The sequence below is a fragment of the Mixophyes fleayi genome, chromosome 7 (genome assembly GCF_038048845.1).
Source record: "Mixophyes fleayi isolate aMixFle1 chromosome 7, aMixFle1.hap1, whole genome shotgun sequence".
In the NCBI taxonomy this organism is placed as follows: domain Eukaryota; kingdom Metazoa; phylum Chordata; class Amphibia; order Anura; family Limnodynastidae; genus Mixophyes; species Mixophyes fleayi.
In genome coordinates, this window is record NC_134408.1 from 103,550,655 (window position 1) to 103,577,827 (window position 27,173).

Genomic DNA, 27,173 nt, shown 5'->3' on the forward strand with positions numbered 1-27,173 from the left:
CTCTTTGAAAGCTATAATGTACTATATATATATATATATATATATATATATATATTTATATATATATATATGTATATATATATATATATATATATATATATATATATATATATATATATAAAAAAACAAACAAACAGATATATAAAATGGCGCTCACAACCACAACGTAATCACAGTACGGTAATATAGTAAGCAGCAGAGAAGTTCCAGATGTAGAATAGCTCAAGTATGAGCGGCAGCCACGATATCCTGTAGCCAGATGGTTAATCCGGAATAAAGACACTGTAACAGAAGACAGGCAGGGCGCCTCAATGTGTATTACCACTTGTATAGTATAAATGGATGTAATATCATGCGTACCATTAGGTATTGATAGGTCGTCTAGTCAGATAAGGAGGATCCTCTTCATAAATTGTTCCTCCCAGTTGGTAAAATAGTGGACAATGCAAGAAACAGAATACAACATAGAGTAGTATTGTCAGGATGTGTAATCACACCACCTGTGAGATATATACCACCTATGGGACTTCCTTATCGTGCAAAAACACTTATGCCCAGAGATCAACAGTTATACTGTATAGGACACCCATGTGTACCAGCCCAAAAACAGGTATAGAAATATATAAACTGCGTACCAGATGGTCTCTTCAAGTTGGCATAAAATCAATCCTTTGAAGGATCAGTTGTATAGTCCCCCTCTTCAAATCTCAGTCATTGGCAGCAACATTAAAATGTCATGTAGAAATGATCCATGCCCAGATCTGCAAAGGCTACACCCCTAATCCTATCATACCCCTGGTAACATTTGACTTTGCCAGGCTGCAATCCAATATGCCATTCCTGCATGAGACCTGCCCTCTCCTTCCAAAATAACCAGAATGCACTGTTCATTCTGGTTATTTTGGAAGGCAGTTTATATATTTCTATACCTGTTTTTGGGCTGGTACACATGGGTGTCCTATACAGTATAACTGTTGATCTCTGGGCATAAGTGTTTTTGCACGATAAGGAAGTCCCATAGGTGGTATATATCTCACAGGTGGTGTGATTACACATCCTGACAATACTACTCTATGTTGTATTCTGTTTCTTGCATTGTCCACTATTTTACCAACTGGGAGGAACAATTTATGAAGAGGATCCTCCTTATCTGACTAGACGACCTATCAATACCTAATGGTACGCATGATATTACATCCATTTATACTATACAAGTGGTAATACACATTGAGGCGCCCTGCCTGTCTTCTGTTACAATATATATATATATATATATATATATAGTGTACCACCATGTGAATAGCAGTAATGCAGCAAAATCAGTATTGCATTGGTCACAGAAGCATCATTGTTGCGTGTTCTACTTTTCAACAGTGCTGAATGCAGTATCCCTCAGTATTTAAGCCACTGGCATCAGTAAAATATGCTTTTATGAGTGTTTTCTAATGTTAGTAAAAGCATGTAAATGACTGCTGGAATAGAACCCCCAGACAAGTAGACCGTAGACATCTAGCATTTGCAGTCAGGAGCATTTCCTTTGCAGAATGTTCTAGACAGCCACCTTAATATTTGATATATGGGGGTATATTTACTAAACTGCAGGTTTGAAAAAGTGGAGATGTTGCTTATAGCAACCAATCAGATTCTAGTTATCATTCATTTAGTACATTCTACAAAATGACAGCTAGAATCTTACTGGTTGTTACAGGCAACATCTCCACTTTTTCAAACCTGCAGTTTAGTAAATATACCCCATGTTGTCTTTGCTGTTTTAACATAAAACTAGTGGGTACCAAGTCTAAAGTTTCTGTACATCACCAGGCATCCCATTTTTTCATACACATTGTTGTCCATAATAATTGTTTTCTTTTTTCCTGTTTTTTTCTAGGGTTATGATAGATGATGTACAAAAGCTTATAGATGAAAATCCAGTTAATGAATACAGAAGTCAGAGGAAATCATTGTCTTCATTTGATTACACAAAATATCACTCCATGGATGAGGTGAGAAGGGGTATTGTATACAAGTCTCAAAACGTTCAAGATAAACTATAAAAAGAAAAATGTGAAGCCACAGCTGGCACATCTCCCCCATCAATCCATAAATAAAGATAAAGGGCCAGATGCATCTTTGAATACAACCTGCACGCAACTTGCATTTTAAAAACGTTCACGGAACTTGAGCGTATGTGTGCCCGTATTCAAATACAAGAGGTTCTCATGTAACATTTCCCATTTGAATCTGGGTCTAAGTACCCTCTGAGTAAACAGTAATTGATGTATGCTAACAAACAGAACAGACTGCAGGATACGCACGTGCACATGTGCAATATCAAGTCCCAACAGAACTCATGCTAAAAAAAATGATAAAAGAAATTACCAACTCCTAATACTATAATCATTAATAATAATGTGTTTACCGGTAATTTATTTTCTATTTTTACATTAAATACAAAAATCAGTATGTTCTTCATCATCAACATTTATTTATATAGCGCCAGCAGATTCCGTAGCGCTTTACAATTGGGAACAAACAGTAATATAACAATATTGGGTAATACATACATACAGTGAGGTAAGAGAACCCTGCTCAGTTCTTAATGTGTACTATACATATAATCGGTTTTCATCGTTTTTTTTCCTTGCATACACATGTTCTGTGCTATTTAGTGGCACGCATATGTTTAGTTTATGATAGGTAGATGATGCCATGCCATCATTATCAGTCGACATTTACATCTGCCCCTTAGCTGGTGCAAATGATATGACTAAAAAACATTTAGCGTTTAACAGAAACTCAGGGCTTACATCTTGAGCATCTGCTTTGGCACGCCCTCAGCACATCCTTACTTTAGATTGCTTACGTTCATATGCCCTGTCTGTCCATCCCCTACTTCACCCTTTAAGTCAGTGGCAGTTTTAAGTGTCATTTTCGTTCAGACATGTAGAGCATGCAATTGCGATAATTGTGTAAAGTCTGTTTCTGAGCATGCGGTATTTCATGCAAGATAAAGCACACAAAGGGATATCTGTCAGATATGAATCAAGCCGGAAATCCCTATTTTTTGGGTCTTGTAAAATAATGCTATTTTACAGCAGAGTGCATATATAACTACATTTTCTTTTAAAAAGACTATTGCTGTAGTGTGTGATATTTGTGGCTGCTTCTTCTATATATAGCCCTTCCTCCTGGTTTCCTATGCAATTTTAGAAATTATAACATATAGGAGGTCATTTGCTGCAATTGTGTGCTACTAAAGTGTCATGTATAAGGTTGGAGAGGGTGTAAACGTTAATCAATGTGTGTTGGACTATTTGTGATTTTACTTCAGAAATCTTTGTAGTCTACTGGAATTGTGTGCTGATAAAGTGGGTATGAGAGAGAGTGAAGAATAATCAATCAGTGACTACTGGTAATAAAACTAAGTACTATTAATTTGGAGCGGACAAAAACAGGGTGCTGATGACTCTGAGCTGCATACCTCAAATAAAAAAAAAATATTTCTTGCTTGTAAAATCCAAGTGTTTGAATGTGAAGGCTATTGTGTGAGGGGCAGTATCATATCTGTACTAACCAGTGGCTAGAAAATCAGGGTGCTGTTATTGATAGCACAACAGCACAAACAACAAAGCTTTTTTTATTTTAAATTAACCAATTTTATTAATTTCAACGATATTTTGGAGCAGTGTCTGAAGTGCAAGTTTACAGTCCTTCATTAAAAATTATTTTCCTGGTGTGGTGGCAGGTACAAGTAACTCCAAGTTGAAATAGCTTTACTCCTGTTTTCAATCATTGATCATTCTATATATCATGAGCATCTCATTACTATTACTGGCAGTAGTAGTACTTTTTCAACCTCTACTAGCATAAAAAGTAATGTGGGAAGAAAGTGGAATAAAGGGCTCTCTGAATCAGAACAATGTTTATCAATCTCAAAGAAAACATCAGCTCTTGATGTTAGTATTAAAGGGAAAGTTAGTGGTCCTGCTACTGCTCTTGCATGTATTAAAATGACCATTGGAAAAGCGAAAGTCCAACACAGGCATGCGTCTTCTGTAACTTCCCATGCACCACATTTTCACTCTAAGGGGGGTATTTAATTGTTCGTCCAGACCTCAGAAAAACTCGCGCTCTAAAACTATTACCGTTAATACGGTAATATTGCGCGTAGGTGAGCTCAGGGAGCTGCAAGCTGAAATTCAGCGAGTAATTACCGTATTGACGGTAATAGTTTTAGAGCGCGAGTTTTTCTGAGGTCCGAACGAACAATTGAATACCCCCCTAAATGTAGGTCTGTTATTTGCAGTGAGTTCATTCAAGTGGTTTATCAAATTCAGGAAAATGTATAGTAACAAGCATCAGTTACCGCAGGATGTTTAGCTATCTCAGGCAATCTTCACCGTCAACACCTTCATCATCAACCTCCTCATTATTAGTACGGAGTCCAGCATCCAATTTGCAAATGCAAACTGACTCTTAATGCATTCCATGATTTCCAGGAAGAATCCTTGTACGCTAGGCTTGCTGCTTCTGGGGGTGAAACTTCTAAACAGAAGGGGAACAAGAAGACTAAGCATAGTTTTAAACAACAGTTGTCTATTAAACAATCATTTGCAAGAGAAACCAAGTATGACAATGCATCAGGTTTGATCAGATTTTAGCAGATTATTTGAGGTCATGTGTCCACGCTAACAAATAGCATCTTGATTTAATTTCTCACAAACAGTAAATCCTCATCTATACTGGAAGGTTAAACACAAATATATTCAGTCCCTAGAAAATGTCTTTGTACTGGCTTTCCACTTAACTACGGATATATGGAGAAAAGGTACTAGTCAAACAAAAACATATGGGACTGTGACAGCTCAATGGGTATGTCTTTCACCATCAGCAGTAGCAGCAGCGACTGTAGAATACTGATCCTCCTCAGGTCATTCAAAGGTAAGCTACTCTCTGTGTCACTGACTGCACCAATAAACACACTGGTGTTAACTGTTGGAACAACTCAGGAATGTGAAAGCAAAATGGCTCACACTGCTAAGACTCGCCTCATGATTCCTGTATCTGTATCTGTGTGTAAGTACGCTGTGCCAAAACGTGACTTGCTGTATGTAGATACACATAACAGACTTCAGTATACACACAAGAGTATGTACTATATAAAGTCACATCAGAATGCATTAAGAAAATGTATATTATATAATACTTGAACAACTCTTAACAGTATAATCATTATTAAAATTATAGATATTAAAAAAATTATTATTTTTTACATTAAATACATAAAAATGCTTTTAATGCATAGTGTGTAATGCCTTTTTATAGTCTACCTTACTTGCATACACATGTTCTGTGTCATTTAGTGGCACACATATGTGTAGCTTTTAAAACAAAGACTATGCTATGTCAGTCATCACTTTTAGTTGGCACTTAACCAGGGCCGCCGAGAGGGGGGGGGAGCGGGTACATTTTACCCGGGGCACGGCCATGCCAGGGGGCCCAGGCCGGGCCCTCTCCGCTAATTTAATTTAATTTTATTTTTATTTTTTTTCATTTTATTTTTTGCGATTTTTTTTTTTTCCCCCGCGGGGGTAGGGGGGGGGGGGGTATTCGTTGGTGGGGGGAGCTGGAATAGAAAGAAACCCCCAAAAAAATGATACTCACGTGATCGCGCGGCACCGTGTCCCTCCTCTTCTCTTCTCCATTCCCACTGACTGCTGGGCGTGACGTCATCAAGTCACGCCCGTCAGTCAGTGAGGAGCGCCGCAGCCAGCATGAAGAAAGAAGACAGAAGAGGAGACAGAAGAGAAGAAAAGAAAGGAAAGAAGTTGACAAAAGGTAAGTAAAGAAACGGAGAGGCAAGGGGAGGAAAACAGAGAGGGACAGTACTATATAGAAAGGGGAGAGAGAAACAGAAGAGGAAAAAAAGCAGAGAGCCACAGAGGAATAAAAAAAATGTGGGAAAGAGGAACAGAGGAGGAAAAAAAAGGTGGGAAAGAGGAACAGTGGAGGAAAAAAAAGTGGGAAAGAGGAACAGAGGAGGAAAAAAAAGTGGGAAAGAGGAACAGAGGAGAAAAAAAAGTGGGAAAGAGAAACAGAGGAGGAAAAAAGTGGGAAAGAGGAGAAAAAAAAGTGGGAAAGAGGAACAGAGGAGGAAAAAAAAGTGGGAGAGAGGAACAGAGGAGAAAAAAAAGTGGGAAAGAGGAACAGTGGAAGAAAAAAAGTGGGAAAGAGGAACAGTGGAGGAAAAAAAGTGGGAGAGAGGAACAGAGGAGAAAAAAAGGTTTGGGGGCTATTGAATGTTGGGGTAAGTTTAGGGAGAATGAGGTCTATTTATTAAATGTGACTATGAATTATTTAATGGTAGTGGTGGTTGCAAGAAATAGGTACTGCTGGGGCTGTTTGCAGGAAGGGAAATAGGTTTATTTATTAAATGTGAATAGTATTTTTTAATATTGGGGCTGGAGGAGTGCTATTGATTTAACGCCGGGGCTGGCTGTAATTTTCTAAATGTAGCCATTTTTTTTTTCAAAATAGGTCCTTCAACATTCCTGGATCCGGACAAGCCACAACTAAAGAAACCAGCAGCCACAGGTGGAGAAAGTGAGAAGAACAGGTAGGAGAGAGCAGCACAGTGTGTGAAATGTTGTGATTCTAGTAGGGCAATTTTTGGTGAATGTTGTGCCCAATGTAAGGTGTAGGCCAAGACTGAACTGTTTGTGTACACACTGCATTCTTTGTATACTACACTGTGGTGGTAGATGTCCTGAAAGTCAGGAGTGCTTGAACATATGTGACGCTCCGGCGAATTGAGAGTCTAGTGATTTTGATGCTAGCCATGCCCCAATGGCGCATTTGCCATGCCCCCAAATGCATGACCACGCCTCCGAAAAATTTTGCACCGCCGTTAGGCTATCCACGCCCCAATGGCGCATTGCCACGCCCCTGAATGTATTACTACACACGAAAAAAAATTGCGCCGCCACTAGGCGTTGCCAAAATTTTTTGGGGCTTACTCGACTATGAGGGGGGACCCCGTGAATTTGTTGTACCCGGGCCCTGAATTCCTCTTGGCAGCCCTGCACTTAACACATGCCCTGTAGCTGCTGCAAATGATACAGGTGAAACCAAGCATACTTATAAGAAACCCAGGACTTGGATCAACCCCATCCACATCTTTACCGCACACGGTGTACGTGAATCCGCCCCTTTCCTTAACGTTCCGCCTCTCAAGTTGTAAGCAGATGTAAGTGTGAGTTTAGACATGAATTGCATGCAATTGCGGTCATTGGTGCAAGGTTTGTTGCAGAGCATTCGCAGAGCTATTTGCAAAGGGACTTACACCAGAATATGAATCAGGCCCTGTACGAGGAATACCATTATTGCTGCCAGTTACAAACAGAACCTCAAATGCTGGATTCTAGTTGGGATAAAGTAATATTGTGTAATGATGATTTTTAGACCAGTGATAAGGATGATGAGTGTAATGACATTGTGAACCTTGAGGAAGATGATCACTGTTATCCTAAGTCACATTAGTAAATTGTTAGAATGTCTATCTAATCTACATTTCAACAAGCAATAGTCAAAATGTTTTCTTATTTGGAAGCCCAAAAAAATCAAGCACTTCAGCCACAAATTTGGCACTCCATGTCTCCAATATGCTTGATTTCTTAAACTATGTATGTCCTTTTTAATATACAACATATGGGCGGCTGAGAGGGCTCAAGGATACTTACATCTTGCACTATTTAACATTATGAGCTTTGCTCACCTTGGTGTATCTTCATTTTTATAATGATTTTTTGTTACTGCTACTCCTATACCTCTCCATGTTACACAAGCTGTATAACATTGAGACCATTTTCTTTTTTAATCATTTCACTTCTGGGTGAGGCCCACCTTGGTGCATCATCTTTCTAAAATGACATCTATTAATGGCGCTGCCATCCGTCTAATGAGCTTTTATTATAACTGCTGTTGCTCTCCCTGTCTACAATGTGTCACACATGCTGTCTAATGTTGAGAATAAAAAAATATATCTATTGCCTTTCTTCAACCACTCCACTTCTGGGTAAGGCATACCTTGGTGTAAATATAGTGTTTGAGATGCACTGCAAACTTTTTGGACTGCTGCTTATATCAACACTTATGAACATCACCAAAAACCCAAATAAATCACATTAAGTGAAAAATTAAGTGCTAACTTTTGCACATAGAAAATTAACGTCACTATTGACAGATAATTTTATGTTAATTTTATATGGACATAAATCAAAAATATAATTTAAAAGATACAAAATTCACAAAGAAACTCCTATAATGTGAATTTTCACATTTTCTTTGTGAAAATTTACAAAGGAAATTTTTATGATATAAGTGTATAGGATTTGGATAGCCTAAATCTAAATTGCTATATGGCCATAAGTTCTTATATGAATCTACTTAAAAGTCACTTAGAAAGCTCTTTCATTTGGTTTCTTTTGATTAAATAATCCAAGCAGTGTATCATCTTATAATCATCATCAGCTATTTATATAGTTTCACTAATTCTGCAGCACTGTACAGAGAACTCACTCACATCAATCCCTGCCCCATTGGAGCTTTAATCTAAATTTCATAGCATACACACACACAGACCAAGAGAGACTAATGTCAATTTAATAGCAGACAGTTAATCTACCAGTATACTTTTAAACTGTGGGAGGAAACAGGAGCACCCAGAGGAAACTCATGAAAACAATCGAACTCATGACACCAGTGCTGTCAGGCAGTGTATTTCTTTATAACGATATGCCTTACGCGAGCATATATTGAAATCTCCTATAAGTTTAACACTTCAAAGGTTCCTTCCTTCTGAACTCCAGAAGTCACAAACGAACACTCCCAATTGTGTGGCTATGAAAATAAAATCAAAATAAAAGGATATAGTGAAAATCCCTTAATACAACAAAAAATAAAAACTATTTATCCACATATGACATGTACATGTGATTTTGAAAAGCAAACAAACAAATAAACAGAAAAGCACCCCTTGCTGGGGAATAGGGGTTATTCCTACTTGAGTTTTGGGGTTTTTAGGGCAGAAATCATGCACATACATCTTGGAGCTGGTCTTTTTTCTGTTCCCATTTATAGTTTTGAGGTGGGCATTAGAAACTAGGGTGTAGATGACTGTAAATTAATCTTACTACTAATATACATTAATGTAGGAACAAAAACAGCTCAAAATTACATTGTTTTACCTGTTTTGATTATTTTTAATTAAATTCAGATCAAAAACCAAAACAAGGTTTTATTTTTTTGCCAAAACCATGAACAAAACATGAAGATGGTTTTAAAGCCCAAATCTAAATACGCATGGCTGCGCACATCTCTAGTTTTTATACAGTTATTGGAAAATACAGTAGGTGTAATTACAAGTTTCAAAATAAAACTTTGTAAGGTAAAATGCATCTTTCTCTAATCACATACACATTCTTTCTTTTTTAACCCATTAAATGTAGAAAACATAACCTTAAGGGGTTACACTTCTTCAGACCTAATTGGTGACTAATATTTCACGCACGATATATAATATAGTTATTACATAATGTATTATTTTGGCATAGTGCAAAAGATAGTCTTCTGATAAATTGATGTTTAATTTGGTATTAGCAACATGTACTTCCCCAAAGATCGTGATTTTTTTACCTTTGTCATTTGCTAGTAACTTATTACATGAGCCTTAGGGCTAGATTTATTAAACTGCGGATTTGAAAAAGTGGACATGTTGCCTATGGCAACAAAATCAGATTCTAGCTTTCATTTATTTAGTGCATTCTACAAAATGACAGCTAGAATCTGATTGGTTGCTATAGGCAACATCTCCACATTTTCCAACCCGCAGTTTAGTAAATATACCCCTTAGAGTGAAGACAATAGGAAAATCAGGACAAAGGAACTTGGACAAAATCCGAATCCAATTACAAAAGCCTTTTAGAAACAGACTTAGATGATAATGCAATCATACACACTGAAAATGAACTATAGCACATGACATGTTCATAAACGCCAGCTCTTTTTCCTTAATATTTCAGTATTACCATTCATTGCAACTTCATATTAATTATTTAATAAATAATCTAATAAATAAATGTATTTTTTGGTATTTTACAGATTTACAAATGGATGCATCAAATCCAAGAAACACATAAAAATCTTGCAACATTACATTATCTTGGATCAACCTATGAGATAAGGTCTATTTACTATTTCAAAGTAAGTTTTATTTAAGCCTTATGGACTTCATATTATTGCATTATGTTCAGTGTTTTTCAGTAATAAAATTTGTGCACAAAGAATGATAAGTATATAAGATATAAGTTTGATTTCCCAGTGCCAACAGGCATGCTCTACAAACAGGGATGTTTCTGCCCCTTATGCTGCATGAGTACAATAGCACCCCCACCACCACCCACATATGCACAAATGTTTTGCTGCTCAATCAACTTATATTGGAGAACGGCATAAAAAGGCACAGATCATTTACCATATGTGCCCATTATTTCAGCAGTTGTTGTCACGACTGAAGCAGACAATAGTGTTTTCTGTGTGCCAGCCAAGTTTAACAGGACAGAGGTGTGAAGTCCTATTGACCCCACCCAGTTTTTATCAAGAACCTTCACAAGGAGGTTTGGTATTCACTGCCAAAAGCTCACAAGTTACAGTCCTCTGCGATGCCCCTTTAAGTGGCAAGTTGGTGGTGATGAACACAGAATGCCAAATTGGTTAGGTGAAGCGGTGGTAGTCATTTTAACGACATACCACACCGACACTACTTACCCCGACCTAGTTATTACGAAAGTGGGATCTGTGACAAGTTGATGTTCCCGACTGTTAAAAAAGCTGACTTGTATGCAGGGGATGGGCTGGGCCGGGGGGCAGGCGGGCATTGGCCCCCCGGGCCGCTCCGTCCGACAGCTGTTTGGGCCGGCTGCCTCCCCGTTGATTACTATATTTCATTAATATTACAAGCGGCCGCATCACAAGACCTGCGATGCGGCCTCCTCAGCGCACAGGCAGCCGCATCATCAACGACGTGGCCGCATCGCGTGTCATGTGATGAAGCCACCTGTGCGGCCCCCGGGCTGAACTTTGCCAGCCCGCGCCTGCTTGTAAGAATTGGACAGCCTGGCACACAGAATTACGTCACTTGTGACCCCGACACTATTACTGCTGGTCTTAAGGGGGCACTGTAACTAGCAGCCGGCTGGACAATGTACAAGGATTTTTAAAAAGCATTGTCCAGTCGGCTCCTAGTTGCAGTGTTACCTTAAGACCAGCAGTAATAGTGTCACGTTCACAAGTGACATAATTGTGGGTGTTGGGCTTTCAATCTGTAGAAATTCAGCTTTTTTAACAGTAGGGAACATCAACATGTCGCGGATTCCACTTTCCTAATAACTAGGTTGGGGTAAGTAGTGTTGGTGTGTTACACACCGTTATTTAGTACCCAACCCAGGTAAAGGACGATCAGATGAGTAGAGATCAGGTAGATTTGCGGACTGTAAAAAAAGAGCAGAGTACTGAGGCACTAGCATAGTGTATAATGATTTACAATTACAAATAAATTCAAAACTAAATACAAGAAGTAGCTCACCAAAAAGGGAGATATTGCAATCTCCCTAAGATAAACACATATGTATACAAAATAAATGATCTGCACTACCTGTATTCTTGATATAATATGTAACTAAAAATATATTACATTTAAGAAGAAACCAGTGTATAAAAGCAAATATATTTATTATTATTTCAAAAAACTAGAAAAACTCTAAAATGGTTATCATTATGGGCTGATTATAATATATACATGCTGACATATACTGGTATACAAATCAGCCACAACATTAAAACCACCTGCCTAATATTGTGTAGGTCCCCCTCGTTCCGCCATAACAACTCTGATCCATTGAGGCATAGACTCCACAACACCTCTGACGGTGTCCTGTGATATCTGGCACCAAGATGTTAGAAGAGATCCTTTAAGTCCTGTAAGTTGCAAGGTGGGGCCTCAATGGCTCTAACTTGTTTTTCCAGTTTCACCCCACAGATGCTCAATTAGATTGCGATCTGGGGAATTTGGAGGCCAAGTCAACACTTTGAACTTTTTGTCATGTTCCTCAAACCATTCCTGAACAATGTCTGCAGTGAGGCAGGCACATTATCCTGAAAAAGGCAACAGACATCAAGATATAAAGTTGCAATGAAGGGGTATTCTTGGTATCGTAAAATGTGTAAGTGACTCTTTGGCAGAGGGGAAGAATTCGGAAGGGGTAAATGTATTATGCTCTGAATTTTGCAAATCGCCGATATACTTTGACATCAAAGTTTTTAAAGCAGCAATGAGTTTAAATTCAAGATTTGCATTTATACACATTGCCGTTTTAAATTTTGCTGTCAAATTTGCCGAATGCACTATAATGGAAACTACTGAGGAGGAAAGGGATCTAGGAGTCACTATTGCAAGTGACTTAAAGGCAAGCAAAGATAAGCAATGTAACAAAGCAATGAGAAAGGCAAGTCAGATGCTTGTTTGCATAGGGAGAGGAATCAGTAGCAGAAAGAAAGAAGTAATAATGCCACTGTATAGGTCATTGGTACGGCCTCATCTAGAATACTGTGTGAATAATTCTGGAGGCCATATCTCCATAAGGATATAAATACAACAAAGACTGTACATAGAAGGGCCACTAAAATGGTGCATGGCCTACAGCACAGAACTTACCCGGAAAGACTAAAAGATCTTAATATGTACAGTTTCAAGCAGACAAGGGAACAAGGGGGACATGATAGAAAAGTTCAAATATATCAAGGGTTTTAACAAGGTACAGGAGGCAAACATTCTTCAAAGAAAGAGAAATATTAGAACACGTGGACATACACTGATACTTGGGGAAAGTAGGTTCAGCGGAACTTTGAGGAAAAACTTCTTCATAGAAAGGGTAGTGGATATGTGGAAAAGCCTCCCATCAGAGGTGATTGAGGCTAATACAGTCGACCAATTTAAACATGGTTAGGAGAGGCATAAGAATATCCTTACAAAGATTAAAGGATCAAATACTGTTTGAGGTTACCATAGGTTAAAAATTGGGCAGACTAGATGTTTCCATGTAAGCAATGCTTAAGTAGGTGGTGCATGTCAAAGTAACATCCACATGAATGCCAGGACCCAATTTCCCGGAGCATCACACTGCTTTCGCTGGCTTGCTTTCTTTCCTCAGTGCACCCTATGTCCATCTCTTCCTCAGGTAAAGAATGCACACACACTCAGCTGTTGAAATGATTCATGAGACCAGACCAAATTCTTCCATTGCTTCATGGTCCACCTATGACGCTCACGCGCCCATTGTAGGTAATTTTAGCAGTGGACAGGTGTCAACATGGGCACTCTGACAGGACTACACCTTCATAACTCCATATGCAGCAAGCTGAGATACACTGTGCATTCTGGCACCGTTCTATCATAGCCAGCATTAATGTTTTCAGCAGTTTGTACTACAGAAGCTCTTTTGTGGGATTAGACTAGACTGTTTAGCCTTCCCTCCCCACGCACATCTGTGAGCCTTAGGTACCCATTACCCTGTCATCGGTTCACCAATTCGACTACTTTTTGTAGGTACTAACCACAGTACACCAAGAACACCCCACAAAGCCTGCTGTTATGGAGATGCTCTGACCCAATCATCTAGCCATCACAATTTGGCACTTGTTAAAGTCACTCAGATCCTTACGCTTGCCCATCTTTCTGCTTTCATAACATCAACTTCAACAACTGACTGTTGACTTACTTCCTAATATATACCACCCCCTGACAGGTGCAATTGTAATGAGTTAATCAAAGTAATTCACTTCACTTGCCAGTGATTTTTATGTTGTGGCTGATCGGTGTGCATGATGAAAAGAAAACAGTTGTTAACTCACATATGTCCCCAGGAGGAAGCCTGATCGATAATGGTGGTTAAAGTTCTATCTGGAACTAGAGCAAGTCTCTTCAGACAATTAGCCTTGGTAGAAAGCAATTTGTAGAAGTTCCGGTATTTTACAAACTAAACAAAAAGACACTAAGTAGGTTGTCCTTCGATACAAGAATAGAATAAGTTGCATGATAAGACCAAAGATTTAAAAACAATTATGTGTATCCTTAACATGTTTCTCACTCTATTCTTAGAGATTAATCAGAAGAGATTTTCCAGCTAACACACTGTGTTAGTTATATAAACATCAAAGCTCCAATCACATTGGAATTTTCATTGGTCCACAACTGTTTATTGGAAATAGGTTCAGTTGCCTGTGGATCGGCAGCTGAGAGCTTGTGTTATTTAGAATCAATTATGTACCACACACTGGCTTCTGCTTATACAAATATTAAATAATGAAACTTTTTAACTCTGCAAAATGTTCATAATAAAATTAGATATAGTTACTATTACTATTGATCTAACATGTAACTAACCAATATAATGACAGAGGAGACACAGATAAAATACAGAATAAAACAAAGAAAAATCTAATATATTGCAGAACTGTGCTTATCGTAACACATCAAAAAAGTGCTAAATACATTAAAGCAGATATACAGTCTTATGTTAAGAGCCAAATCTACATAGAAAAAAAAACAACCTTTATAGATAAAACAATGGCTATAGAAATAGCATTGCGGCACACATTTTAGAAAATGGTGACTGATATTAACCTCCTTATTAATCCGCAAGGGGAAATTGGATTAATTATATGTATAATATCAACACTTAGCAGCACTCAAGGAATGTAATACAGCATATATGGAATATCATATCATGTTTCTAGTATGAAAAACCTTAATGGGAAACATAAGAACATCAATATAAATGATCATATTGTGTTTCTATATTTTAACTTTTTATTAATATTTATATACCAAAAAAAGTAAAAAAAAATGTACATTAGTGGTTCCAGCAAGAATCCCTAATATATATTTGAGCCCATAGTAAGTGGAGATACCAGCGGATGGGCTCCTCCAAACACATATGTTTCACTAATTTTCTATAAAATATTTAAAATAATAAACTCCACCCAAATTTCATGCAAATATCTGTGAGATGCAAAATCAAAACCAACAGAAAAGTCAGGATGAGCTGGAATCAGAGTGCAGGATGTTAGTCTGAAGAATTGAAGAAGCATAATTCCATTCCAGGTGGGGAGATAGCTCTTCTGCTCTCTGCTGATTGTATGCATCAGCAAGGAGGCATATTGATCTAAGAAACTGCCAGTAAATATATGTAAGTGAACTGTATTTGTTTAATATATGTTACATTGTAACTTTTTATTATTATTATTATTATTATTATTATTATTATTAGTGACATTGCTATTAGCCATAAAATAATCTTATTTTTATTATTATTAATAATAATAATAATAATAATAATAATAATAATAACAATAATAATAATCATATGTTATTATTTTTAGTAGCAATGTCTGCAATATTTTAAAGCATGATAATCTTAATATCCATCTCTGTACTGCTGGGGCACATATATAGGGGCATGCACACATTTACTTTTTGGTAACTGAGCCTGGATACTGGTAATGCGCTTACTTCTGCAGTATTGAGGGTCCATTTGGAATTGGGAATAGTAGTAATATTAAATACATTTCAACGTGACAGGGCATTAGGATTGTCTTTATTAAATGTGTCACTTTTGTGCATTTTAATGGCTGCTAAGTGCTAACCCAAAGTCAATTCCCTTTAAAGCTACATATGCCAACACATAAGGTTACAATTTTAACCACAGCTTTTACAATCATGACATGTGTTTTCTTGTTCTCATAAGATATAATATGATTATATTTATTCATTTTGCAGATAGGGTTGCCATCTAACAAAAAGAAGAAAATTATTTGGATGGACTGCGGAATTCATGCTCGTGAATGGATCTCAGTGGCATTTTGTCAATGGTTCATTAAAGAAGTATGTAACTATTGGATCTAAACATTTCCCAATTTTGTTTTACTTAGTTTTGCCTATCACTGACACTTCAAGACTAATAAAGTTGCAAAAAAGTCACAATACTGACTACAATGCATGTAAATTAACATATTATAAACTTTATAACTGTACTCATAGAGCAAAACAAGGTAACATCCTACAGATAAATGAATAGCTTCTCATTTTAAATGTACATTTTGAATTTGTTTTCAAATTTCAGATTCTTGAAAATCACAACAGCAATCAAGTGATCCATAAAGCACTCGAAAACATAGATTTCTATATTTTGCCTGTTCTCAATATTGATGGGTTTGTTTATTCCTGGGATAAGGTAAGAATGGAAAAAAATAACTAATTTAGATTCATTAACATTTAACAGTTGCTATACAAAAACTAAACTTGCTAGCAAAACATTCTAGCAGTTTGTTACCAAAATGATTGCTTTTCTCAATGGTCTCAATAATACCTTTTCGCTTTTTGGTGGCCGTGTTTCTCTGTGAAGCATTGCTGGTGTTCAGATAAACTTTTTTGCAAATCATTTATGGTCTGATTCATTAAGGCAAGTAAGTAAAAAAAACTGAATAAGTTTTGTCCTATCCAAATCATGTTACAATGCACATAAGGAAATTATTGGCTGTTTTTTCATCTAGCACACAAATATTTGATAGCTTTATTTTTACACTGAAATGTAAAGTTGGTCTAGGTCATGCCCTACCCAAACTATAAATCTGTCCCCACATTTTAAATGTACCTCCTCTTCCAATATAACATGGTTTTGCCAAGGTAAAACATTACTCATTTTGTTTGGCTTACTTTCCTTAATGAATCAGGCGCTTAAACATTGAGCATAAGAGACCTTATTCATGTTCAAACGTACATCTGTTTGTGTAGCATGTGTTGCATACCATTATGCCAATGATCACAATTCATGTCCACATGCTACTCACACTTTCCACTGTCTATAATTTGAGAGGTGGAACTTGAGAAGAACGGGGCAGACTAACATAGCACATGTACAGTAAGGATGTTCCTGAAGCAGATGCAACTGATGTCCTGTGTTTGACTACATTTCCCCGCGTTGTTGTTTAGAACAAAGCGGGGTGTGCATCATTACCATTACTACGGTAATTGATGTGCATTATTGCCGTTAGTACGGTAATTTCAAAGTTGATTTTTTTACTCGCAGTTCAGAGAGCCGCAAGCAGAAATCCATGTTAAAATTACCGTACTAACGGTAATGATGCGCACCTAGCATTGTTCTAAAGAATAACGCGGGGAATTGGAATTGAATCTCCCCACCAGAAGCTCTAGACATAGCTATTATATTGAAGTTAGAGCAAAAGAATAGCTAAAGAAACAGGAGGGAAAAGGGTCCTGCTCGTAAGTGCTTACATCCTAAGGGGAGGGCAAAATATAGGCACTATAATTTGATGTCAGGATAACATGTCCTCTTTAGAGCATTTTCAAATGTAGTACAGATTTAAATTGGAGGATCACTGAACCCTTGGGCAACTCCATCAATACTGTTCATGCCTATGCAACTGTATTATAGTGCAAAACATATTAACAAGTGAAGGGACCATAGTTAAAACACATTCTAAGCATACTTTCACTCTCAGTGATACATTAGCCGTTCAATATTTCAACAAAATTCCAGAGAAAATATTAAATATTAACTAAACATTGATAAAATTGGTCTCTTAGTTTAACCAAGTAAACAATTTTAACCCAATTGTACTCCTGAAACCTCAACCAGCAGCAGTGACAATTAGAAAATTAAGATTTCTGCTCCCTCCAGTAACATAGTTTTGCCCAACTCAGTCATTAGGCAGAAGAATATTTTCTGCCACATAGAACCTAATGGAAAATACTAACTTCTTATTACACAATTGAGTTTTATTGGCTGAAAAAATGTTCACACACAGAACACATATATAACAACCTAATCAAATGTACACCAGGCATAAATGGACTTTCAGATTTTAAATGAATATATAAAGTACCATATGTCTTTTTGCAAGAGGTAATAAGTTGCTGTTTGATTAAAACATATTAAAAACATAGGCATAGTCCTGCAATCGTTTTATCCATATAAATTATTTTATTCTGTGTTTAATACAGGAACGTCTCTGGAGAAAATCTCGCTCACCACATAACAATGGATCTTGCCATGGTGTTGACCTCAACAGAAACTTTGATTCAAACTGGTGTAGTAAGTTCATGACAATAGACAATGTTTTACCTAATGCACATAAGTAGTATCAAAATATATGTAATTTTCTTTTTCAAATTGTCAATATATCTATATGGTCTATCATCTAAAAATGCATGTACAAAAATATATATTTATTGTATATCCTATATTTAATAGAGCCTACCTCAGATAGAACTTTAAAAACCAATATTTTTTTGTTTGCTAAACACTCCACTGGGGATAAACTTTAAGCAACTACTTTATGTGATATCATTCCTGTGCGATAGAGTTCTTAAACAGTTCTCACCTAGCTAGTAATATGTCATATGAGTCTGTGTGATATTGGGATCTAAACTTACATTTACACAATATTTTACATTGCTGTATTATAGACCATTTAGAGATGTTGATAAGCTTTGAAAGTAAAAATGTTTTTTTTTACATTTCAAGCTAGCTTTCCTTTAAACGAGTGTTGCCAATAATTTTTCATGAGAGAAGCCTCATACTTATTATAAATACATGGCAGCAGGTTGGGTGCCAGTAAAAATAAAAAAGTCATACAAAAAAGAATATGTATAATTGGACGATGAAGAAGACCATTATGTCTTTATATAGTTGGAGTGCCTTAATTTCACAGTGTTTTTAGTATACAGATTAGCCACATGATGTCCCATGGCGTCTCATACTAGTGAATATGGAGCTGCAACTTACCAACACCGTTTTACATGAAAAGTGTATAAGGCATTGAGATGTAGGACAAGGAGAAACCAGGTTACCTCCATGTATTAGCAGTTCATTAGAGCAAAGTGATAGCCAATTTCAGTCTGGATCATGCTAAACTACCTTCTGCAAGTGCATCAACTTAAATAAAACAAGGGCCTGCCGTGTTTGCATTCCTTCCTTTCTGAAACATTAGTCGGGACTCATAGGAGATGACTGGGGGCAACATGGCTCTGAAAACTCTCTCATTTTTACCTTTATACTATAAGACACTCTATGGATCCACCACATTCTTCTGGTTGGTGGTGGCACATTGCCAAGGAACCTTCAACACAGCATCGCTCATCATCAGGTGGTCACATGACCGCAATCCATTAACAGGCTGGTCAAGTTCTTGTTCTGTACAGCTTACTGATTGGCTCCCTACCCTTTATAAGAGAGGATCCATGCCTCCCTACCAGTGATAGTTGAACCCACACTGTTACTCTTGCTGTATTACTTTGTGCTGTGTGCAGTTAGTTGCTGATTGTCCACTGCTTGTCCTGACCTTTGGTTAAATTTATTGTAATACTCTTGTCCACTGCCTGCCAGACCTTTGGCTACATTTATTGGTACACGCGCATCCTCTTCCTGTCCTGACCTCTGGTTAGTTATTGGCATTCTCTCTTATCACAGTCACATCCTCCTTTATATCCTAAATTGGAATCTAGATTTATTGGCCCCTTTAAAATCCTTAAATTTGTGAATTCTGTCCCCTTTCTGTAGAAACAACCAATGGCATTCAGTTTGCTGATTGGCTCCCTGCTCTTCATAAGACAAGAAGATCCATGCATTGTTGTTGGTATTAGCATCACCCACCTGCTACTTTGGCTGTTTCAGTTTGTGCTGTGTTCATTTAGTTTCTGACTTTCTGCTGCCTGAATTGACCTTTGGCCACATTTATTAGAATACTATTGCGTGCTGCCACATATGAGCAGAATGAGCAACCAGGTTCTGTCACCAGTCCTGATGGCAGTGTTCCCAGTAAGTCATCTGGGAAAGGCGATGTCAAACTACACAGTCTTTTAAAAACAGTCAAAAAAACCCACATCAAAATTTTTTTTACCGTGTTGAAGCGAAAAAGAAGTGTAACTGAGAAAAAGTTAAGTGCCGATAAAAAAAAAAATGCCAACATGCCATTCTACACATGCAGTGGCAAAGAGAGAATGAGGCCTTCACCTTTCTGTATTAGTGGCAGATCCAAAAATGTTACCGAGCCTACAAGTGGTACACAACTACTGTTATGCGTCAAAGCCGAGCTGCAAGATAACAGTAAAGCATTAGAGGATAATGTTTGTTCTGAATCACAAATGACACCAATCCCTGTGGAGAGTCCATCCAACAGTGGGATGTCTAATCGTGAGCATTCTGTTAGTGTACCCATAAAGAAGGACCCTTTCAGCAGTTCTGCTGATGTGTGCCTGAACAGCCCGAGTGTAGCCGGTGATACACAAATTGAGGATGCCACTATGGAAATAGAAGAGGATGAGGGGGAGATTTGTGTAGGCGACGAGGGCGCTAATGAGGATGTTGATCAGGATGAGGTTGTTTGTGTAAGTCCTGCACCGGTGGAAGCAGTTCTGGCACGTGACAATAAAAAGCCCATTGTTATGCCAGGCCATAAAACAAAAAAATCCACTTCTTATGTGTGGAATTATTTCTACCCCAATCCAGACAACAACTGTATAGCCATTTGTCGTCTATGTCAAGCCACAGTCAGTCGAGGGAGGGACCTTAACCATCTTGGAACCTCGTCTATGTTACGCCATTTGACGAGAGTTCATGACAAAGTGTTGGGAAAAGCTGAAAGTTCTTCCAAAAAAATTACAAGCACTCCATCATCAGCTAGGACCCTCCGCTCACCGACATCCCGACGACTACAAAATACACCCACCACACCATCCTCATCAATATCCACAGTTGCGTTTGGAGTTAGCCCTGCATCCCACTTATTAAGCCTGAATGACTCCTGCACTATTATTGATTCCTCTGAAGAAAGCGTTAGTCCCACTGCTGCTGCTGGGGGTGAATTGTCAGCCCAGAGGAAGACCAAGAAAAAGAGCAGTCCTACATTTCAACAATTAACTGTGAAACAATCATTTGCTAGGGGAAGCAAATATGACAACAGTCACCCAGTCGCCAAGCGAATCACAGACGCCATGGCTGCCATGTTAGTGTTAGATCTGCGTCCAATATCCACAATAAATGCAGCTGATTTTTCACAGTTAATTGAGGTTTTGTGTCTGCGTTACAGAATTCCATCGCAAATGTCCACTTAACCACAGATATGTGGACAAGTGGAAGTGGTCAAACCAAAGACTATATGACTGTGACAGCCCACTGGGTTGGTCATTCACCTTCACCAGCAGGAACAGCAGCAGCATGTACAACACTACGTGACACTTTTGTCACAGGCAGGCCACTCTTTGTATCACCAGCTTCACTAACAGGCATACAGATGGCAATTTGTTACGCAAATTAAGAAATGTGATTGATACATGGCTTATACCACTTGGACTCTCCCCGGGATATGTTATTTCTGATAACGCCAACAATAAAGTGCGAGCATTACAGCTGGGTGATTTCCAACACATTCCCTGTTTTGCTTACACCATAAACTTGGCGGTGCAGAGCCAAGTTTATGGTGTTTTCGGTGACCCATAAGATTTCAGGCCCTTTCAGGCATTCTGCCACAGCATGTAGGAGATTGCAGCAGCTCCAAGAGCAGTTTAACTTGCCCTGCCACCAACTTAAGCAAGAGGTGGTAACTAGGTGGAATTTCACGCTGTACATTCTGCAGAGGATGGAGGAACAACGTAAATCCATCCAAGCGTATTGCACAAGCCATGACATTGGAAAAGGAGGGGGCATGTATTTCACTCTTGCACAGTGGGGAATCCTTTCAGTGCTGTGCAAGGTGCTGAAACCATTTGAAGTTGTGACGTGTGAAGTGACTGCAGATTGTGCTAGTTTGAGCCAAGTCATTCCTTTAATTAGACTATTGGAAAAGCATCTTGAGAAACTGAAGGAGGAGATAAAAGCCAGCAATTCCACAAAGTATTTTGGCCTTGTCGATCAAGTACTTAATTCGCTTTACAATTTCACAATGATCCTCGAGTTATTAAGATCTTGAACTTGGATCAGTACGTTTTGGCCACTGTGCTTGATCCAAGGTTTTAGACCTACATTGAGTCTTTGCTTCAAAATGAACGAGATGTGAACTTTTGCAAGGAGCTATTGCTCAGCAAGTTGTCCGACGTGTCCTCCTTCAGTTTCTCAAGCAGCTGCTGCTCGTAAAAAAATTGAATTTTCAAAAAAGAAGCAGGGAAGACGCAGAGGACAGACCAGAATAGTTTAACATCTGGGCTGGTTTGAAGGATTTTTCTAAAAATTGTGTGACCTTGCCCATAACTCCATCCAATATGAGTATTAACATGCAAAGGATGGTGGAGGATTTTTTTCAAGAGGTAATTGATATGGAAATGTCAGACAGTCCTTTTCCTTACTGGGAAGAAAAGCAGGCAATTTGGAAACCCATGTACAAACTTGCTTTGCAATACTTTAGCTGCCCACCCTCCAGTGTGTACTCTGAACAGTGTTCAGCACAGCAGGGAACTTAGTCAGTGATCACCGTAGAAGGTTACTTCCCAAAAATGTGGAGAAAATGATGTTTATAAAAATGAACTACATCTTCCACGAGGAAGGCCTTCACCATCCAAGACATCCAAGCACTGACTGTTCTCTAATGGCGGATTCAAGCGGCAATGAATTGATAGTCTGTGATGATGATGTACACACTGATGAGGGTGAGGATGAAGCTCCAGATGATGACGATAACATATTTTTAAAACTTTCTATGTAAGTGTAGGGTGCAATCTACCCCCAAAGTGGAAAGGGACTTGGGGCATTTCCATATCACGTACCGTCTTGAAAGGCTGCTGTTTGGGCAATTTCTCCTTAAGGGTAGGGTGTCATACACAGTGACCCCAAACTGTCTTTGTCCATTTCTCTTAACATTGTACAGTCTATAACGGCTGAATTTTTTGGTATTTTATACAAGTGGAGGGGGGACTAGAAAGACAGAAACCAAACTGCCTTTGTCCATTTCTTTATGTATTTAAGTATAAGTGTAGGGCCTAATATACATCCAAAGACGTTGGCTGCATTGCCAATATTCATAGATGGAGAGGAAGACAATCTGGTTTGTGTGTCGAATTAATGAAGGCCTACCAGGAATTAAACTGTTTTTTGGATAATTTATTAGCTTTACAATTACATTACTTATCCAAGAAACAGGTGGAGCACTAAATTTGGTTATTTTAGGCCCAAAAACATTGATTTTTAAACAAAATAGCAAAACAAAACCAAAATATGCAATGACGGTTTGGCAAAACCAAAAGCAAAACACAACGGTAATCCAGATCCAAAACCAAAACCCAAGGCAAATACCCAATCTCCACCAGTATAAAATTGGTCCAATATTTAATAAATGTCCCAATATATTTTTATGCATTCTATTGTACTAGCTACATTATGTTTTAACAAGGGAGTGTCTTTTGTACTCCATCATGCTATTTTTACAGCCTTATAAATTATCCCACTATTCATTTTTTACAAGTGTTAGCAACCCTGTATTGTATGAAAGTAATAATGTATTCTACTGACCATTGTTTACATATTGTCTTTTAGCAATTGGTGCATCCAAAAACTGTAGTGACATTACATTCTGTGGAACTGGTCCTGCTTCTGAACCAGAGGTCCATGCTGTGTCACAATTGCTGAACAGTCTTAAATCTGATATCTTGTGTTTCCTGACAATGCACTCATACGGACAACTCATTCTCCTTCCTTATGGCTACACTCAAAATGCTTCAATTAATCATGAAGAAATGGTAAGAATTCAAAAATTTGTATAAGCATTTGTATAATATTTGTATAATTCAAAATATGTATAAGCATTTACGATGTATGATCCTGAATGAATATAGCACATTTATTATTATTATGCTTTAATGTAATCTTGTAATTTCCGTCATTTAATTCCGATATGTATGCGATTGTTTTTCTTTTCTTTTTGTTGTTTAGTATGTTTATATCTTAAAAAATTTCAATAAAAATACTGGATTTTAAGAATTCAAAAATTTTATAAAATACCCTCATTTAAGTTAAAGTGTACCCATGAGGTTGCACACGGTTGTGACCTGAACCAATATTCATGAGAATTCAGCCTATCAACTTAAACATCACTGAGGTTCAGTACTATAGAAACCGGGAGGATCAGTTCGTACAAAAGAGACAGTTGTTTCAGGCCAAAGCTCCAAGGGAAAATGCAGCAGGCCCTAGGCCCATCTGTCATCCAAGATTGGCTGTTCAACTCTATATGCAGGGTGCTACCATAAATGAAGGAGCTGGCTTAGGGCCCTCTTGACCAATGGACCCATGTGCACAGCACACTCTGCACCCATGGTGAATATGCCACAGGCTTCCTCCACTGTGTCTGAAGGGTACACTGTAAAATGTGGAAAAGAGACACTTTCAGGCATGCAGGTATTGCATTACGTGGTGATCAGCAAAACGTCTAAAGTATAAATGTTTTTATGCACATCAAGTACCATATTTAAAATTTAGGATAATGCAATTGCTACTGTGAAATAGAGGTATTATTGTTTACAGTAGGATATCCATGTAATTTCCACAGTAGAATTTCACAGTAGGATTTCCATGTAAAACGTTTGTGCTCTAAGCCAGTTACTGTGGACAGTGAAATCTCTGGAATTTAGATGAAGAAAAGAGAGAAATGAAGCAGAAAATAAAATATATTGTTACTAGCAAATAGACTCAGTAGCTGACTAATATTTTTAATTTGTCTGTGTGTTACCACATTTAACACACCCCATTGCAAAGCATGGCTAATTATCTTGGAGACCCCAATGGTAAGCAGCTGCATTCTGTAGACCCTGTAGATAAACCGACTGCACAGACTGGAATCCCAGGGACTCTGCAAAGAGAAATGTAGGGGTATATTTAGCAGAGGGTGAGAGCCTGATTGCTGGCTAAAACAGATGTTCTCACCAAATATATGAAAAGGTTTACAGCTTGAGGTAACACTGTTCACCTCAGTCCCTATCTGGGCCTCCTCTTTAGAGTGGTGACATTTCAAACAGTCCCCTTGCTGGCCATCCTTTCATAAATATTTCACTTTCTGTCTCACATCTTATTTTCAAGCAGATCTATTTGTGGTGTCTTTTGGAGATTGAAACAGCTGTTCAGTTAAAGCAGAACATCATTTGGTGGACAATATTTTTTTCTACCTGTACCTAAGTACACTAGTATCTGATACACAGCCATGTTTTATGCCCCATACCTGGGACTGCCTGGGAAGATTGACCTCTTAGATCCTAAACCTAATTAAAAACAATGCATGAACCAAGGGATCACTGGCTAAATACATAATATTTATCTTGAGATATCAGTCAGACATAATCAGAAATCAACCAGTTTTTATTTTCAAATATTTGTTTACAGATGGTAGTCGGTCAGAAAGCTGCAACCAAAATAGCAGAGATACATGGTACTCAATATCGCGTTGGATCAGCATCTCACATACTATGTAAGTTTTCTATACCAATAAGTTAACAATGACAAATTTGGACATTTATGTAATGTGCTTGTCTCAATATCTATTTTCTACAGTATATAGGGGCCTATTTATTAAACCTTATTTTCCTGTAAATTCCCAAAAAACTACAGTTTTTTGAGGAAAAGATGTAATTATAAGAATCCTGCAAATTTATGAACAGTGCATTGCAGTAGATATCTATCTGCTGCTTTGCATTTTGCTTCGGAATCCAGAGAAGTCCCTATAAATGTGTATGGGGACTGATCGGTACCGAAATTTAGCAAGTTCTGAAAATGCAATTACGCATATGGTAATGTACGCCAGCTCAGATAGGGGCATGACCATAAGAAAGATAGGAGAGGGATCTCCGCAGGAACAGCAGTTTTTCGTGACTACTGTTCCTGTTGAAAATTTTTGATAAATACTCACGATCTTTCAATCCTTATCACTGCGATAAGGATTGAAAGGGTTCTTGTTAAAAATGCGGTCATTAATAAATAGGGGCCATAGTATTTGTACTTTCATAACACCTGCATACTATATTCAGTGTGCAATGAGATAACAGAACAATGATAGAATGGTGAGGTTAAACAAAGTGTAATTTAGATAACGTAGAGCACATCAGTAAACATTTCTAGCTAAATATAGAGGTTTTTGTTTTTCCTGGCACAATGATGTATGGTCTATTTAACCAATGTGTAAATCTACAGAATTGAAAGTAAAACAACAGTCTTTATAAAAGCAATTGCATAACTCTTAAGGACATAAAAATAAATTATGGTCCTGGCCAGAATGAATAATAACAGCTTCAATACAATGTGCACATAAATAGCAAGAAATCATTGGGTGATTCTTTGGCTAAAATGATTAAGAAGATTAATTAGAACAATTTAAATCAATTTAAAGATTATAAATAAAATTAGAGCCCAAACAAAAGTTCCAATATATGCTCTGCATTAACGCTAATATATTTAGGGTATCTAGATAAAATAAAAGGCATGAATATGTCGATGCTTAACACCTGATTTATTACCATTATATTTAACAGATAGCAACTCTGGCTCCTCAAGAGATTGGGCTGCCGATCAAGGATTTAATTTTTCATACACATTTGAGCTTAGAGATAATGGAACATTTGGATTTATGCTTCCTGAAAACCAGATCAAACCTACATGTGAAGAGACTACAGCTGGAATCATGTCCATTGTTGAATATCTCAATGAAAAATATTTTATAAATGCATCAAATATGTTGTGTGGCACTTTGTGGATATATTTGAGCCTCTCCATAATCAGCACATATTATTCATTCATTTAAATATATTAATAATAATTCATTTGTGGATTATACTGACCTGCAAACACTATTGCGGCTACTGGCTGAATAAAAAGAAACATAGTCTCGTAAAATCCTTTTTTTTCTAGAAAACAATTGTGCAAGGCATGTGTGTGATATTTAAAAAAATAAATAAAAAAAAGGGCATGTCTTAGATCAACTTTAAATTTCAGTGTAAAAATAAATCTACCATTTGTGTACTAAATGAAAAAACAGCCAGTATTTAACGTACGTGCAACATAATAAACTAA

General features: G+C 37.6%; 1 protein-coding gene across 1 annotated transcript; it reads left to right on the top strand.

Moving 5' to 3' along the window:
* The first annotated feature begins 1,888 nt into the window (after positions 1-1,888).
* Positions 1,889-26,940, top strand: LOC142097015 (carboxypeptidase O-like). Its single transcript, XM_075178628.1, has 8 exons — positions 1,889-2,003; positions 10,159-10,260; positions 15,893-15,997; positions 16,236-16,346; positions 18,137-18,227; positions 23,658-23,860; positions 25,494-25,578; positions 26,636-26,940. Exons 1-8 carry the CDS (start codon positions 1,893-1,895, stop codon positions 26,902-26,904), a joined length of 1,077 nt encoding a protein of 358 aa, XP_075034729.1. The 5' UTR covers positions 1,889-1,892; the 3' UTR covers positions 26,905-26,940.
* Positions 26,941-27,173: the final 233 nt, after the last annotated feature.

Excerpts from the sequence above, each read along its gene's own strand:
- LOC142097015 (XM_075178628.1), top strand. The coding sequence starts at position 1,893 with ATGATAGATGATGTACAAAAGCTTATAGATGAAAATCCAGTTAATGAA. Across the intron at positions 18,228-23,657 it reads CTTTGATTCAAACTGGTGTA|CAATTGGTGCATCCAAAAAC; the intron begins GTAAGTTCATGA and ends ATTGTCTTTTAG. Across the intron at positions 25,579-26,635 it reads ATCAGCATCTCACATACTAT|ATAGCAACTCTGGCTCCTCA; the intron begins GTAAGTTTTCTA and ends TATATTTAACAG.